At 40.5% G+C, this 17648-nt stretch overlaps 1 protein-coding gene across 2 annotated transcripts; it reads left to right on the top strand.

Annotated features, from left to right (window-relative positions):
- Nucleotides 1-583: 583 nt before the first annotated feature.
- On the top strand, nucleotides 584-16725 carry LOC139368641 (gamma-aminobutyric acid receptor subunit delta-like). 2 transcript variants are annotated; one of them, XM_071107763.1, is made up of 9 exons: nucleotides 584-878; nucleotides 6209-6324; nucleotides 7734-7801; nucleotides 8321-8541; nucleotides 8876-8958; nucleotides 10731-10868; nucleotides 11358-11513; nucleotides 12407-12618; nucleotides 12918-16725. In XM_071107763.1, the coding sequence occupies exons 1-9, from the start codon at nucleotides 811-813 to the stop codon at nucleotides 13242-13244; spliced, it is 1389 nt and encodes a 462-aa protein (XP_070963864.1). In that variant the 5' UTR covers nucleotides 584-810; the 3' UTR covers nucleotides 13245-16725. The 2 variants fall into 2 exon arrangements, with proteins under 2 accessions (XP_070963864.1, XP_070963865.1); XM_071107764.1 differs by lacking the exon at nucleotides 6209-6324 and having other exon boundaries at nucleotides 768-878; nucleotides 12918-14082.
- The last annotated feature ends 923 nt before the right edge of the window (nucleotides 16726-17648 follow it).

Below are 17648 nucleotides of genomic sequence, written 5' to 3'. Positions count from 1 at the left end.
CTGAATCACTTCCTGCTTCCCTTGGGTGGAGCAAATGAAACCAGGGCAGGTGCATTGTTATGAAAATACTTTCGTCACAAAATGGGGGAAATGTGATATCTGAAAATGGAATTGTTTATTTACCACAAATTATTTACTACATAAAAATGTTAGCATAAAAATACATACAATTTTTTAGCCTACATCATAAAGGTCTATTTTGAATAAACTGGAGTGAACTTGTATGTATACTTGGTTCTTACCACATAGTAAAAACAGATTTCTAAAGGCATTTTCTAGGCCAAAATATGGGTACAGTGACTATTGTTGCATGCGTAATATTAATGAATCTATTGTTAGTTTTGATTGAACAAAACGAATAGGCTTGGGCAGATGACAATAATACTGAAAGTTTATAAAATCGATTATATCTGTTGTATTTTTTCTTGCCTCGAGTTTACAGTGGAGACGCGTTTTCATGCGTGGACGATTTAATCTGACGTTGCTCAGCGAGCAGGCAACGCAGTGAGAGACAGTTTAGTGTGGTCCTCTCTCTCGAGCAAGTGCTGCAAAAGGGGAGCGCAAGAGTACGCTCCAGTTAACTAGACTGCTGTTGTCGTCTGAGCAAAGAGTTGACTCCGTGCGTTCTGTACACTGGGCTGGGACAGGGACAAGAAGAGGCGCGCGTGTGTGAGCAGATCATGAGTCATCACAACAGTTTACTTAATCATGATCTTTCTCCACATTATGGGACCGTAGGAACACAGTTTGTGCGATCCCCTTCGGTTATTTGATCGTTTCTTGTTGTGGGAACTTTGGCCAGCTGTTGAAATGGACATGATAACTTTCATGTTGGCGAGCCTTGCCCTCCTGAATATCAGGGACAACATTTTCACCAGGTAAGATAACCCTATTATAGGCTACGGCTCTTTTGACTAGGGTTACGGAGGAGACTTTCCCAGAAGCTTCACTAAGGATTTAATAGAATTTTGTTATTTTGGAATAGCCTATATTATTACATTTGGGACAATTTTTTGATTAAATAATAGCATACTTTGCCCTTATTTTGTAGGTCAGCTGTTGCTATGTTCTGATTTATCCTAACATATATAGCCTACTGACCGTTTAGATGACTCTCAAAGCTTTTAGTCAATTTCTGTAAGTGTTTTCAGATTTCGAATTATATTTACAACACAATAAGCACATTGAGGCTATAACATATGTTTCTGATGTAGCCTAGATAATGTTTTGATGGAAACTAATTCCTAACCTACCTTTTTTTGATTTGTCCAATTTGCGTGAAATGAGCTGATTACAAATGAATTCTAAAACCTGATGACTTCTCTGCAATAGCAGAGGAATAGCCTACTCAATGGCCACGTACTGTATGTAGCATTTGAGCAGTTAGTTACAGCTTAAGTGCTGTGGGGCCCATCATCAACATAGACACCCATGCTGATCATACGTTCATAGTAAAGATAACGAGATAGAGGCAATCGGAAGTGGATATGTGGTAAATAATGTTACATTCTATCATGTGTGACATATTTGTGTACAATGTCACACCATAACTTAAAATTAGTTGTTGCTAGTAATGAGATGATTATAACAACAGCATGTTGTTACGTAGTCATTTTATAATTGATTTTTCATAGCATTGTAATGCAATTGAGTGGTCTTTGTTATAACACAAGTGGAATGAGGAACAGTTTCTATATACACTCTTATACTTACAAAAAACAGTCTACCCCATAATAACGATGCAGTGACAATGCAAATACTTTGCGATTACTACCTCCACAAGGTTATTGTAATAGTCCATATACATCCATTATTGCAAGTTGCCTCTTGACATCAGAATGACACACATCCATCCTGGTCGTGTCATTGCAACAGTCTCTAAACTGTAAACTGTTGAGGTATGTTCAGTTACACAAGTGTTGCAAACTGTCCCAGTTCAAAAGGTTGTACAAGGTTGTGAATTATGGTAGCGTCCTGCCACTCCTGACAACACATACCAGCAGAGGGTGTAATTGTTATTAGAATGTGATCTTTCGCAGGTTTTTCTGAGATGTGTGTGTCAAATTGAAGATATATTATCCTCGCTTCGTGAACTTGATGCATTAGCATTTTTATTTGCCACTATACGATCCCCCACATTTTAATTTGTGAGTGTTTTGGAGTAGCAATCTGACAGTGCCTCATCTCTCATTTCCAAACCTTTTAGAAACAAAATTAAAACCATTTTCTTGAACATGGCTACTTGACGATGTGTTTAAAAAATAATACAATTTAAAGTCAGAATCGGGTCTGGCAAAATATTTCACCTTTGGTGTCAGTCACAGCTGTCCTTAAATGGATTCAGGTGACATGCACCATACCCTTGGTTGTGATAATCCTTAGAAGTTACCCCTCTTCTGGATAAATCCTCTTCAATGTAAGGCTGCATATACACGTCATTGAAAATAAGAATTTGTTCTTAACTGACTTGCCTTGTTAAAATAAAGGTAAACATTTTTTTGTCTAAAGACCAATTAGAGGAAAAAGATTGGAACAGGCTACCTGTGTTAACACAGCCTATTGAGGGCAAATGTTTAAATGGCAGACAGTTTTCACTGCAATGTGATCTCACTTTTTTTTGTCACATTTTTGTCATTTTAAAATATTTAACATTTAGAATGAATGTTTCATATAGTGTGTCCTGTAGTGGAGTTTATTTTACTCACACAAGTCCTAGGCCTAGTAAAATGTAAGCCTTTTATTTCTATTTTTTTTTTTACCTTTATTTAAATAGGCAAGTCAGTTAAGAACAACTTCTTATTTACAGTGACGGCCTAGGAACAGTTGGTTAACAGCCTTGTTCAGGGGCAGACCTTGTCAGCTCGGGGAGTCGATCAAGCAACCTTTCAGTTTCTGGCCCAATGCTCTAACCACTAGGCTACCTGCCGCCCCATTATTAAATATCTGCATTTAAAGGAAAACTGGTGGTTGTTGCAGTACTACTGGAAGTAGTCCAGAAATGCAAAGTTGAAAGAGGTTCAGGGAAAAACATCACAAATATTCAAATGTGAGAATGAATTCATTCTTGTTGGTTTACTGGGGTAGCAGTGGCATAGTTAGTGACCTTTTGCCTTGTCTTGGCATTCTCTTATGCCCTACTGGAAGACATGGTGGCACCATAGGCTACATACCCTTAGTATGTCCTTAATGGATGCTCCATATGTGCAAATCAGGCAGATGCTATCGCTGAGGGGTCCAGATATGCTCTAGCCAAATGGCTGCGGGATCAGCAGTGGAACAAAGCACAGTTACACTACATTGGGTTTGTGGTGGAAAGGCCACAGTACGTAGAGAGAGCTTTCAGCTTAGAGAAGCTATAGAATGAATTTGGCTAATCAAGGTTGGAAATGACAGAGCTTGAATGTGCCATATCTATGCAATGCCACCATTTCATGTCTGTACAGTTTCTCTACTGATTGGCATTCAAAAGGCTGCAGATTTAATTAGCCAGCTTTACATCCTGTCAACATTCAGGATTTACAACATAAACAAAAAATGCAAGGATGACTAGTGCAAATCTCCCTCTCTGTTCTCAGGTACAAATTGATGTCATTGTATGAAGCAAATTAAGCTTGTTACTGCTGGGGCTACATTACAAGGCTTTTATATTTCTATCCGAGGCAAGAAAGTCTGTTTCTTTTGTGTTTAGTCTTCTTCACCTCAGCTCTCAGTGGCTGTATCTGAAATGGCACCCTATTCTCTTTCTTGTGCACTAACAATGTCAAAAAGTAGTGCACTATATTATAGGGAATAGGCTGCCATTTCGGACATACCCAGTTTGTTATAGCTGGTAAACAGATGGTTAGCGAAGCAGGGCCTCGGGAGATCCTGCTAATGAACTGAAATTAAAGACTAAGAGGAACAACATCGACGGGAAATTGACTTTGAACTGTTTGAACAGAGAGTGAAGGGGTGAGAGAGCGGGCCTTGCACGTTTACAGAAACCCCCTTGAGACTAATCAAATGCTCAGTTCCATTAGCATTTCATGACATCACATTTCCTTTGCTGAGGGCATAATGTGTAGCCTGTGGTGTGATGCTATACACTGCACTGAAGTTACTATAGGTAGACCTACAAGAGGAAGTCAGTATGTAGCCATTAGCTGAGACAGCACCAATTTAAACAGGTCCCATCACTTTATCAGTTAGGTTATTAAGTTAGAACACCTAGTTGTCAAAGAGGAAGGCCACAAATGGAGGCACCTATGGGATATTCCAATATCAATAGCATACCAGTTGGAATGAAGAAATGTATTCGGCATGCACTCTAAATAAGTGGTATCCTACTGTGGATATTGGAACTTAGTCAGGCTGTTTTTATTTTTGCTCATTTGCCTATATCTTTACAGGACCAACAAAACCAAAATCCGGAGTACTGTAACAAACTTTGTTAAACTCTTTGGATTTTGTTTAGGTGGTATATGTTCTGCACAGTCACATTTCTATTTGACCTCACAGGTTCAGCACATTGGGAGTTTCTGAAGATATGATTTCAATCACTTTCTAACTGCACCCCTTTTTGATTTGAACGAAACCTTCCGTACATGTTTGCCCATGGTAGAAGTGGTCAGAAAGTGACTTTTTGGACCTGAATGCCAAAACATTCAGGAGATAGAAATGCTCAAAGTTGACCCATTTTTGCATACCCCACTCTACCATGAGACATAAATGTGTTCATCACTGAAAAAGATAAACGGTTGAGTTTTATATAATGTGAAAGCTTACAAACAGGGTTGTCAAAAAAGTGTCCTTTTTTTTGAGGTTTTAATGTAAATTATTCAAGAGTATGCTGTGTCTCAACTGTGTCACAACCGATGACGGGCACAACACAAACACCTCAGATGATGTAAAAAAGCTACAGCATTTGTGAAAAATTGCACAAAAGAATTTGCTAAAAAAAATATGCAAAATTAGTGAACTTTGAGCACCTCTATCTGAACGTTTTGGCATTCAGGTCCAAAAAGTTACTTTCTGACCACTTCCATCATTGGCAAATATGTATGGAAGGTTTCGTTCAAATCAAAAGGAACGACCCTACAGCTACCTCTGAATATAGAAGCTGCTAATTAGGCTAGTAATAGACTACAGCTGTCGATCACATGGAGACAGTTCATTTGATGTATTAATTCAGTCAATGTTCTCATCTATTTATGTCATAGGATGTGATTAAAACCTCAGAATACAAGCGCAAAAAAACATTCCATGGTTTTAAAAGACAAAATAAAAAAAAATGTCTGGTACATTTTAAGAGTATGTTTTAGCTACTATGTAACGACTATGAACAAAGGGGTAACATGTCAAAAGGGCTTTATTCGTTCGAATATTGTCCGGGGAAACACCTCTGCATGTCCTGAGTGCTGTCTGTCCTCTTACAATACTCTCTCTTGTCCCTTTTGAAACCAGTGGTCTGTTCAGGAGGGTGCAATGTTACTAAACTTTATTCAAATAGACATGCATTTAGAAGATATCACTATGATTTTCAGTCAGGTAGAATAAGGAATTTCTATTTGCAGCGGTTTGAACATTTTACATCACTAAATACAACACATAGTAAGTTAGATCAGAGTCAGAGTAAGACAATTGGCCCTTTGTCTCATCCAAGAGTCCACAGAATGAGCCCTCATAGTAACTAACACTGCCTTCTGGTGGTCAGTTTCTGTGTGCACTGTGTCCAGTCAGAAGCAGCACATATAAGATTGGGGTCAGGAGTGCTGATCTATTATCAGTTTAGCCTTTATATTATAATTAATAATATTTCATAGACAAGACGAGATTACATAAATAGGGAATGATCCTAGATCTGCACTACTACTCTGAGACGCTTAATGAGTATGTGTCTTGAAGCTGAGAACACAAGTCAAGGGTTTATGAACTGCAACTTAGCCCAGAAATGTGTGGAATATGAAGCTCTCAAGTGAGATAGTTTTGTCCATTATTCCAAAATCCCTAATGGATAATAGGCACTTTGTAATAATGTATTATTGTAATAAGTTTGCTCTTTTCTTTCATATCCTCCAAGGATAATTGCATGCCCACCGATCTTGATCGCAAATCTATGTTCAACATGAAAATGCTAATACTGCCTTTGCCTCTCTAGCTTTCTTCCTTCAGGGCTTCTCTAGTGCTGTGGACGCAGAGTGCTCAAGTGTGCTGTGTTTGTTCCCTATAGGGCCATGCTGAGTGACATTGGGGACTATATAGGTTCAGACATACAAATTTCCTGGTTGCCTAATCTGGATGAGTTAATGAAGGGCTATGCGCGAAATTTTCGCCCTGGGATAGGAGGTGAGTATGAGATCTACTGCTCGTGGCATTGGGTTGCATTTCACCCCCTCACATTTACAGTCATTCTTAGCATAGCAAGAACCAGGTATATAGGACCTAAGCGTTTTGAAAATCACACTCAAATGATTTTGACTCGTATTAAATTCTCCTGTCCCCATTTTGTCATTTTTTAGATCCTATTTGAAATAAATATTTACCCCTATGTAAATAAGAGGTTTGAATCTATTAAAAGCATTTGTGTTTGAACGTGACGCAAAAGATTACAAACAAAAGCAATTAAGCGTTGGAATGAGTTTGCAGAAGGGATTATTTAAATGATGCTTTGGAAATGGAAGACGTGCGTAGTGTTGCGAGAGAAAAGAAAGGAGCGTTGCTGGAGAATGCCTGCCAAATGTGAAACATCCAATGTCCACAGCATTAGATTTCTCAACCTCACAGCTTAACTCAGCTAAGCAGAGGTGAAAAAGCTTTGTCGATATAAGAACCACCACAATGTCAGGCCTAGTGAACCAGCAACAAGGCCACTACAAGGCCACTACATACCTGTAGCTCAACATTATGCTCAACAATGATCAATAGTCCCACTCCCTCCTTACTTCCTCTCATAAATAAGATGAGATAACATCTCCCTCATATATTATTTAAGTGCTAAGACAGCTACCATAAAGCCCTACTGATGGGCTATCTAAGGCCATTGAAGAATCATGCACATCAGTTGGTGTGGTCTTACTCTGTGTATTCAATTCACATCCCTTCACCATTTCAAATTAGAAGGAAAGTGGTGCTATGATAGGTGTCTAGAATCTAAACAAAGAAGTGTAACACTGAGCCTCTCCCAAAGGGTCACTAGTCAAAATGAGCTAGGTTTTAGTGACAGGCTAAGGGATTATGGATTACAATTAGTTTTAAAATCCTCCAAAATGAGTTTCATTGACTTTGACTGTCCTCCCACTTGTCAATGCTGATGACTGCTATCTCTATGGTGGGTAGGATAATGGCTATAGAATACAATTTGACGTAAATGGTTATGGGATAAGTGCTGAATGGTGGAGAATGGTAATGTATGATTCCTTAATGTTTGGAATAAATAGCCTTTCAGTTCCGCTTCGGTGATCCTGATCTCCCTCCCTTTAGATTTCCTTCAAGTGTCCACGATCTCAGCAGCACAAATCATGCTTATCATCGAGCAAACTACAAAAGAATGCTAGCTATGTATGCACTTCTAAATACAACACCACTGCACAAGCCCATGAGACCCCCAATGTCATGTGTATGAATGTACATAGTGCTTTGTCACTTCCAGTAGAGAAATGTTAAGTAGGGTGGCCATTGATCCTTATCTAGGGGTGTCTTTGGGGTGGAGGGAGGGAGGGAGCGATTGTTTTCTTTTCTCACTTCTTTTCCCACAGGCCCACCTGTGAATGTTGCCATGGCTATTGAAGTAGCCAGTATTGACCACATCTCTGAAGCCAACATGGTAATGTATAAATTCACCTGCAGGCCTTTATACAAAATGGTTGCCATATTTCACTGCTACTGTTCTGTTGCAGTAAAACTAAATGTGAAACTACCACTTATGTGTCATCCACATCAGCCAATAGGGATTCAGACAGAGCATGCATGTTATGAAAGGTATCCTTCCTTCCTCCCTTGAGGTATTCAACAGATTCAACCAGGTTGGATTGGTGAAAAGCAATAGTCTTGTAACCTATATTTCTCTTAACTAATAGCGTTCAGATCAGTGATTACCCTAGGGAAACTATTAAAGGAGACATTTGAAAAGTATTGAAACAGACCTTTATCCATCTCCTATTCTCCTAGCTACAGTACTGCCCTAAGTCTCAACGTAATCCACCACTCAGTCTCGTACCAGAGTTGGCAATGCCCTTGGCGCAGCTTTGTCCCTGTGTGTGTCTGTCTGTCTGTCTGTGTGTGCATGTGTCTGCGCGTATGTATATGCCTACTCTTGTTGTTACCGTGTGTGACTGCTTGGCAGGAGTACACCATGACCATTTTCCTGCGTCAGAGCTGGCGGGACGACCGCCTGTCCTACAACCACACCAACAAGACCCTGGGGCTGGATAGCCGCTTCGTGGATAAACTCTGGCTGCCCGACACATTCATTGTCAACGCCAAGTCCGCCTGGTTCCATGACGTCACCGTGGAGAACAAGCTGATTCGCCTGCAGCCTGATGGGGTCATCCTTTACAGCAGCCGGTGAGGAGTGGGAGAGTGGGGAGGGGAGAGGAATGAGGGGAATGGGGAGGAGAGAGGTGGATATAATGTGTGAGGAGTAGGAGCATAGATCGAGTAGGAAAGAAGGAGGAGAAGGAGGAAAGGGGTAGGAGAGATGGACGAAAAGGGTGTGGGCTGGAGAAAAGGGTGTGGGCTGGAGAGGCCCTTTAATGATTGATTTACCGTGGCCTGAAGTTAAGGCTATATAATGCCTAATGATAATGTCAAAGTGAGAATGACTAGGGCCTACCGTTACGGGTCAAGTTACTATTGTGGTTGAAGTGGGTGTTTACTAAATGACTTGTTCTCCTCTTAGGATCACCTCGACTGTGGCGTGTGACATGGACCTGACCAAATACCCCATGGATGAGCAGGAGTGTATGCTGGACCTAGAAAGCTGTGGGTTGACTTATATTACTTACATAGACTTGTATCTCTTTATATGATCTCAATACCGGTAGTCTGTCATGTTCCCTACCACTCTTAATTGACCATTACGATCACATATTTGTGATCATTGTTGAGTGGTCCCTGCAGCGTACCATCGCAAATATGTGATTGGAACAGTAGCAACAGAACGTATGATGCAACAAATGCGTCTAAACAGCATTGTTGTCTGAAAAGCATCTAAACAATGTGTTGTACTGATGGGTAATAAAGGTCTACACAACTTTATTCCTCCTGTAAAAGATAAATGCAAACTTCCTCATCCAAACATCACACGGAACACATCCATAGCCAAACTCTTTCCATAACAGCTAGACTTGTTTACGATGTACCACATCTCTGGTGAGCACAAGGGATAAATGTAATATTGTTTAGAAAAGAGATGCGTGTCAGCTAAGCTAACAGCAGCTAAATTCTTTATAATGGCAGCCATGTATGTTTATGTTAACTCCTTAATCCTAGAATGCCATTCACTATAGAACGCAAATGAACAAAGTCAAAGATGGCTGAGCCCATTGCCTGAAAAATATGAACTTAGTTTGGCCACTTTTAAGCATATTACAAATATTTGATGTACTTGTTACAGTGTATACAATAACCGGAGCACATGATTTGACAAGTTGTTTACCGTTTTTGACAGATCACAAAGCAAATCAAATGTTATCACCCCAAATACAAGCCTACTGTCTAGCGTCATGATTTGGCCTCGTATTTTTACGTGTTCCCTGTTGTCTTAAAAGTTGTTAGAAAATAAAACTTGTTAGAAAATGATTTGAAATTGACAAGTTGAAACATAGCCTATAGATAATTAGCAGGCAGCATGCCTTGGTTTGAGGGCAGCGTGGGTTAACTGTCCTGTGAGTGCATTCTGACATCACAGCATAAAAAAACTCAGGCTGCGGTGACCTTTAGAGATATTTGGAACTCACAAGTGAAAAGGTTAATGGATGGCTCTCAATAGTCTACAGCAGGGGTGTCAAACATACAAATCATCCCGCTAGGGGGTCTAATCCAGGCCGTGGGTGGTTGGAGTTTTTACCTTTTTTCAAATTTTTTGTTAGAACAGTTTTATTTTGGGCGGGGGGTGGGAGACTCAAATCGAAACGGTGTAGATAGGATAATGGACCTACATTCATACAGTTTCTTGACTGTCCATCTTGCTAATAATCACCAAAATAAAGCTAGACAGTCAGGGAGAATTGTAAAATCCCAAAACGATGGATAGAGGATCACCGAGGAAATATAACCAATTTTCAGTACGGCCTTCCAGAAGGTCGATTGCGGCCCCCGGGTCAAAGTGGTTCCCCTGCTTTACAACATGATTATTGATTTCCCAATTCGAAGTAAAGGTGGTTTTATTTTCTTCCTGGTACAGTAGTTCATTGATCAATTCATCTCATTGATTGGACAGATAAATCCCACACCTGAAACAGTCTCTTATTAAACTTAAGGGATCAACCTGCCGGCTCTGGCCGGCTCTACTGAGAATACAGAAGAGGACAGGAAAACACTTTAGACTACTCCCAGTGTCTGTAGAGCTGCATGTAGGCCATAATATAAAGGGAAATTGTGTACCACGAGTACCAGAAGCAAGGCTAGGGTCAATGCCTTACACATACATTTAATATTCCAATGATGCTCCATTGTTGTTGGGACGAATATTGGTTGACTGCTTGTTTGTTGACTGTTTGTTTGTTGACTGCTTGTTTGTTTGACTGTTCCAGATGGCTACTCCTCAGAGGACATTGTGTACCACTGGTCTGAGAGTCAGATACACATCCATGGACTGGACAAACTGGAGCTCTCCCAGTTCACCATCATCGACTACAAATTTGTCACGGAGACGCTGAACTTCAAATCCGGTGAGCTTCCCCCACGTATCCTCATTTTGCTATCACCATGGTTACGCTACTTAACAGCCAGTGGGATGTTCATGAAATGTCTCTTCATTTCTATACAGAGCACTTCTTTCACTTCTTTCACCTCTTTCACTGTACACAACTCTCCATTTTGAGTCATGCTTTTGAACGTTGTCTTACCATGCCTCTTGTGTAAGAGAGACCCCAGGTCTTTTTAACTAATATGTTTTGAACTCAGACACCTTTGTGGGTATGTTCTATGCACAGACAGAATGGCTCATGTTATTCAGAGAGGATGTGCCCCCTCCTCTGAGTCGGGTTCCTCTAAAGATGTATTCCTTCTTGGGACATTTTCCTTGTAATTTGCTCTTTGCGGTCTTGGTCGGGTTACTGTAGGACTTTGACAATTGTTAATATAAAAAGCACTTTATAAATAATTTTGATTGATTGACTGATTGAAAAGCTAATGCTGGTCTACTTTTTCACGCCAAGCCGGACGTTTCCCGCGGCTCAGCCTTCGCTTCCAGCTGAGACGTAACCGAGGCGTCTACATCATTCAGTCCTACATGCCCTCCATCCTATTGGTTGCCATGTCCTGGGTGTCCTTCTGGATCAGCCAAACAGCAGTCCCGGCTCGGGTATCCCTGGGTTAGTATCATGTTAAGAGTATTCTGTTAGTGATATTGGGGGCGTAGTCTGCAATCTAGTCGGCCTGGAATACGGCTATTAGCTTGCTGTGAGTATGTTAGTAGAGAAATGACAGGGAAAACACAGATTCAATGAGACAGCAAGAATTCAAAGTGAACTGAATGTGTCTACTTGTACATTGACCTAGAATTTGAAGAAAATAAAGTGCATTATCATTGAGAAGTATATTCATAGTTATGTGATATGCATGATGACAAATTATATTTGATTAATGAAAAAGGTGAAACCCTCATCACAGTTCAAGTTGTAGATTCTTATCTTAGGTTGTTTGTGTTGTGTAAACCAAAAACAATCCTCAATAAATATAAAATAGAGGAAGAAAATGTTTCCATCTTAAAGGTGCAATCAGCAGTTGCTACATCAGTTTTTGGACTTATAAATTAATAATATTTACCTATTGAATAATATAACTTATGCATGCCTCATGAGCTTAGTTAAACTGTCGTACCCCATCAGAACCCGAAATAAAAAGTTTGTTTCACGCCAATGTTTGTGAACAATGTAAATGTAAACAAACACTCTATGGCCTCCAAAACATGGTTAAAACTATACTTTTGATATCATAGATGGTCAGTCCTTGCATCCATAGCACTGTCTATGTCATTTTTCCAGGCCTGTCCCTCAGCTTTTTACTGAAGTAGGGAGGGGATTACGATGATTATTTCTACTGCTGATTGCTGCTTTAAACAAAATATTATTTTTTTCACATTCACTTTTAATTTATTTCACTTTCACTTTTTTATTTAACTTTATTTCACATCAACGACTGAGTGTGGACCTTCCTCTTTTCTATTCAAAACAAATATGTAATTTCCATATATATTTTGGTAAAGGGATCACCACTGTGCTCACCATGACGACTCTAATGGTGAGCGCCCGCTCATCTCTCCCTCGAGCCTCGGCCATCAAAGCGCTGGATGTCTACTTCTGGATCTGCTATGTGTTTGTGTTCGCCGCGCTCATAGAGTATGCCTTCGCTCACTACAACGCCGACTACAGGCTCAAAGAGAAGGCCAAGAGCAAGGCCAACAAGATGAGCTCCGAGGTAAGAAGGGAGGACAACACTTGCCCAACTGTGGTGTTCCCCAAGGTTTAGTGGTAGGCCCGTTCTTCATTTGACCCATTTATACCACAACATTCATTCAATGTTCACATAGTGTTCAAGGGACATTATTGGGTTGACACAATAGGTGCAAACAATGTGAGTAGGAACCTACAAGCACTTGCATTTTGAACATGCACAATTTCCTTTGGCTTCCTTCGGTGTGAGGTAAAGATACTTCACAAAGGAATTGACTGTTGTAGCCTTTCTCTATTGACATATCTCTCTCTCTGCTTCTCCAGTCAGTCGTAAAGAATGGGAAACAGGCCATGGTGCTCTTCTCCCTGTCCGTGGCTGGAATGAACCAGGGCCTGATGGTGTCCAGCCGCCGTCCGCAGCGCTCCGGCGCCGAGACCGCAGAGGAGGAGGACGTGGAGCCCAGGAGGGTGCGGGGGACCACAGCGTCAGAGGAGAGAGAAGAGGATAAGAAGTGCTGTAGTTGTTGTTCCAAGTGCTGTTGTGCTTGCAAGCCCCTCCAAGCTGACACCATAGATGTCTACGCCAGGGCTGTGTTCCCCGCCACCTTCGCCATCGTCAATGTGATCTACTGGGTGGCGTACACCATGTGAGTTGGGAGGACTATGGATGGACAGGCTGGCACCACCAAGGACGGGAGTACTGTACATAGAGGAAAATCATGCCGCTTTGAATCCTGGGACTTATATAGGGGCACCGATGTAAACAAGGCTTCCTTAAGAAGAACTGGATTTACGTATAATATGATGAAGTAGGGACCTGGTAAATAGCAGATAAAGTACAGTGAATGGACGAACAAAATCAGATCAGGTATATGGATATGTTCTGAAGTACAAGTTATGTACAAGGGAGCCTTGAGGGGTAGTCGATGTCTTATCCTCAGTGAGGCTCACTGTATGATAGCCCAGCTGCTGACTTTTATCTCCAAAAACCTTCACTAGCCACCCAAACTCTACTGCTGCAATCCCCTTAGATACTGATTGCTGCCCACTAAGCCATAGCAATGGACTGACGTTCAGCTATGTCCTTTTACTGTACATGTATGAACTCTGCTCACACCAGCAACATACACAGCACACTAATGTGTCATTGCTGAAAACTAATGTGCACAACAATTGTTGTTCGCTTAACTCACAAACACATCTCATGTGATGGACTAACTGTTGAAAACAAAAACATGTCCAGACTTCATGATGATAAGATGCGGTGTAGTCTATTTGGCTGCAGGGCTTATTCTCCCCACCGCCCCTCTTCCCCTCCACCATCCCACTGCCTTCCCCCACTCCTCTTTTTTCTCCTATAATTCCTCCACCCGTTTTTCCTCTCCAGTTTGATTTGGGCTTCAGAGCATCTTATCTCCTCCTGCCAGGTCTTCCTGTTTCCTGTTTCCTGATTATTATTATTATTATTATTATTAAAGGATTTCCTCCACTACCTGTGTATCTCCACACTGGAAATGTTCACTTTGGAGTTCTAATGCCTCGGCTTAAAGTTTTGGAACAGTTGTTTCTCATGATTGTCTCTAGAATATCTGCCTTTTTCTCGATAATCCAAATGTCCAAATAGCCTCATTGCAGGTGTAATGGATTCACTAAGAGCACCAAGAAGCTTCCACGTCTTTTTAGCTACAATACATTTCATATTCAGTGATCCCCTTTATGAAATCAACTCAAGTTTGAGGAATAGACTAATTTGAGGCATGGTGAATAATTTAATCCGAAATCCAGATTATGCACTTTGAAATATGTGCAGTATTTATAATTCAGATGATCTCAGGCAGCATGTCCCTTTGTGTATGTAACAGTAGAACTGGAACCTCATGTGGGTATAACATACTGGTTATAAAATAATGAACACTGTGGTCCCCTAGAAGTCATTGCAGAATCAGGTGTGCATGATGTACATGATGAAGTAAATACTAAGTTGCATCTCTAACCAGGAATAAGATAGTGGTTTATTTGCAGTACGGTTATTACTGCTTATTACCTGTTATTACTGCTTACTAGTTCTTCTACTGGTTGTTGTCTGTATGGTTAGGAAGTACCATACAAACTATTGTAACCTCCTAGCTATATTCCCTTAGTGATCAAATCAAATTAGATTTATTTATAAAGCCCTTTTTACATCAGCAGATGTCATAAAGTGCTTATACAGAAACCCAGCCTATAAACCTAAACCACAAGCAATGCTGATGTAGAAGCATGGTGGCTAGGAAAAACTCCCTAGAAAGGCAGGAGCCTAGGAAGAAACCTAGAGACGAACCAGGCTCTGATATCTCGGGAGTCTGTTTTTGGTCCACGTTTTCTCTGTGTGGAGCCTGGCTGGGGGGCGTGAGTAAGGCTGTTATCAGGCCCAGCAGTGCTGAACCGACCAGGGGCCACCCCTGGGTGGGAAAGGGCAGGGCTGGGTGCCCATGGCAGGCTGTCTCCTCCAGTGTAGATAACTTTGTTCTGGGCTCAGAGAGATGACATCATGAAGGATGGCGATGAAGATGTCGGTGCAGAGATGGGAAGTGTTATCTGCTGCCCTTCACTAACAATGCCATCTAGTGGACACACACACACACACACACACACACACACACACACACACACACACACACACACACACACACACACACACACACACACACACACTAGGCCTTACATAATATTTACGATTGGTGCTCCAGGCCAGAACTCATGGTGAACTGCAGATCCACTTTCTCCCAGATGTTGTCAATGAAAAGTTATTCCATAAGACAATTCCAAGAGCTGTTTACCCAGTGGCATTCTGCCAAATTAAGATATCTAATAATATTGGATGAATGATACTGCAACACTCATGAAGGTGTTATGACTGGTTTTATAAAGATGTTAGGAATGCCCCTTTGAAATCAAATGTTACCCAGAGATTTAGTGATCTCTTATCTCCTGTGCCAACTCATCCAGTGATTTAGTGATCTCATATCTCCTGTGCCAACTCATCCAGTGATTTAGTGATCTCATATCTCCTGTGCCGACTCATCCAGTGATTTAGTGATCTCATATCTCCTGTGCCGACTCATCCAGTGATTTAGTGATCTCATATCTCCTGTGCCGACTCATCCAGAGATTTAGTGATCTCATATCTCCTGTGCTGACTCATCCAGAGATTTAGTGATCTCATATCTCCTGTGCTGACTCATCCAGAGATTTAGTGATCTCATATCTCCTGTGCCTTCTCATCCAGAGATTTAGTGATTTCTTATCTCCTGTGCCGACTCATCCAGAGATTTAGTGATCTCATATCTCCTGTGCCGACTCATCCAGAGATTTAGTGATCTCTTATCTCCTGTGCTGACTCATCCAGTGAGGCTACCTCTGTCAGACATGGTCTGTGTTGGGAGCCAGGGGGGGTGGTGGTGGTGTGTGTATTTAGGGTGGGAGGTGTTTAAAAAGCAGACACAGTGGCACAACTTAGCCATGTCATATAGAAGTGAGGGACTGCACACTATAGGCGTGTATCTACTCACGAAAACAAAAGCCTCTTAGACTTGAAGAAATATTGGAGCTACATTTAAACCACTCTCAAGAAAGATTTAATTTAATCTGGACTTTTCACTCTGTAAGTATGACCATATAGTGTATACATGTATATTGTATGAAGAAAATAGACTGACAACACATTTTGATTATCACAATAATAGTTTTGTACTTTTTGTACAAAAGTTAGAAGTTTAGTTAGTTAGCTACTTATAGCTTAGTTACTTAGTTATTTAAGTATTCTAAGTATTATGGTTGCTTAAGTACTCAAAAGATGCAACTCACAGTATATAATTACATATTTCTAATTGACTTGCATTGATATTCAGTGACGAGCACATTTTCAGTTAGAATTTAACCAGTTGACCTGACAGCCGTTTTGCACTGTTTCGCTATGATTTTACTCCTCAATCTAGCAAGAGGGCAATATTTTATTAATGTAGTAGTGTTCCTTCCCCCTTTAGAAAGCTTTGACCTTTGGCTTTCACCTGGAATTGTTTAATTTATGTCTGAGAAAAAAAAAACACTTGTCAATCCATATGATTTACTACACAATAAAAGTATAATAAAACATATACAAATATGATAGTATGAATGAATAAGCCTTTTCATACTTTATAATACACTGTACATATATAGTTATAATCAGTTTTAGGAACATATTTCACCTTCTTTATTACTTTACCAAACATTAGTGATAGTCAAAATGATTTGTGAATGTTTAATCAACATTTGGGCCATTTAAACAGTGTGCGTCTCTCCTATAGACAAGGGGAGAAGGACTATGTAAAGGGCTCGATTGTGTAGTTCTTAGCATATGCAATGTATCTGCCTCTGATGTAAAACAAATGTCTGACTTTCACACAAAATGACTTTACTTCTTTTAGGTTTAAAGAAGTGTGTAGATCACATTTTTTTATCGTAGAGCAATGACAGTTATGTATTTAGATCCGCCTGCTTGAGATAAATTCAGCGATTGTTTTGCCATGCCTGTGCCATGAAGCAGTCGAGCTGGATAAATGTTTTTCTAAGGACCGCCCCTTTGACATAAAGTTGCTGTGAAGTGATATAAATGGATGTAATGATGCAAATACATGTTTATTCAACAGAGGATGTTGACATGGTCCTAGGAAGGTCTGAATGGCTGTCTTCTGACTAATAAAACGGTGGGAAATCAATAAAATAAGTTATGTAAACATATACATATTTTTTTTAAATTAATTTTAGTGCCCGATTTCAGGGACTGTCAGCTTAAGAGATTTTAACCAGCTGAAATTGTAACCAACAGTAGATGTGACAAACATGGACAGTGCATTGGCCAGGGACCACTCCTAGTCATCACGATCATACAGCAGATGATCCTAAATGATCCAATATAAAATGATTCACCTTAAAAACATGATTTTTCTTTTTATGTCTCCGTACAGTCCTTTGAAGTTGACTGGCGGAGCTCAGTTGACAGTTTTGTAATACACACTCACTTATCACTCTCAA

The sequence above is a fragment of the Oncorhynchus clarkii genome, chromosome 16 (assembly GCF_045791955.1).
Source record: "Oncorhynchus clarkii lewisi isolate Uvic-CL-2024 chromosome 16, UVic_Ocla_1.0, whole genome shotgun sequence".
Classification (NCBI taxonomy): domain Eukaryota; kingdom Metazoa; phylum Chordata; class Actinopteri; order Salmoniformes; family Salmonidae; genus Oncorhynchus; species Oncorhynchus clarkii.
This window is presented reverse-complemented; position numbering and strand designations above follow the sequence as displayed.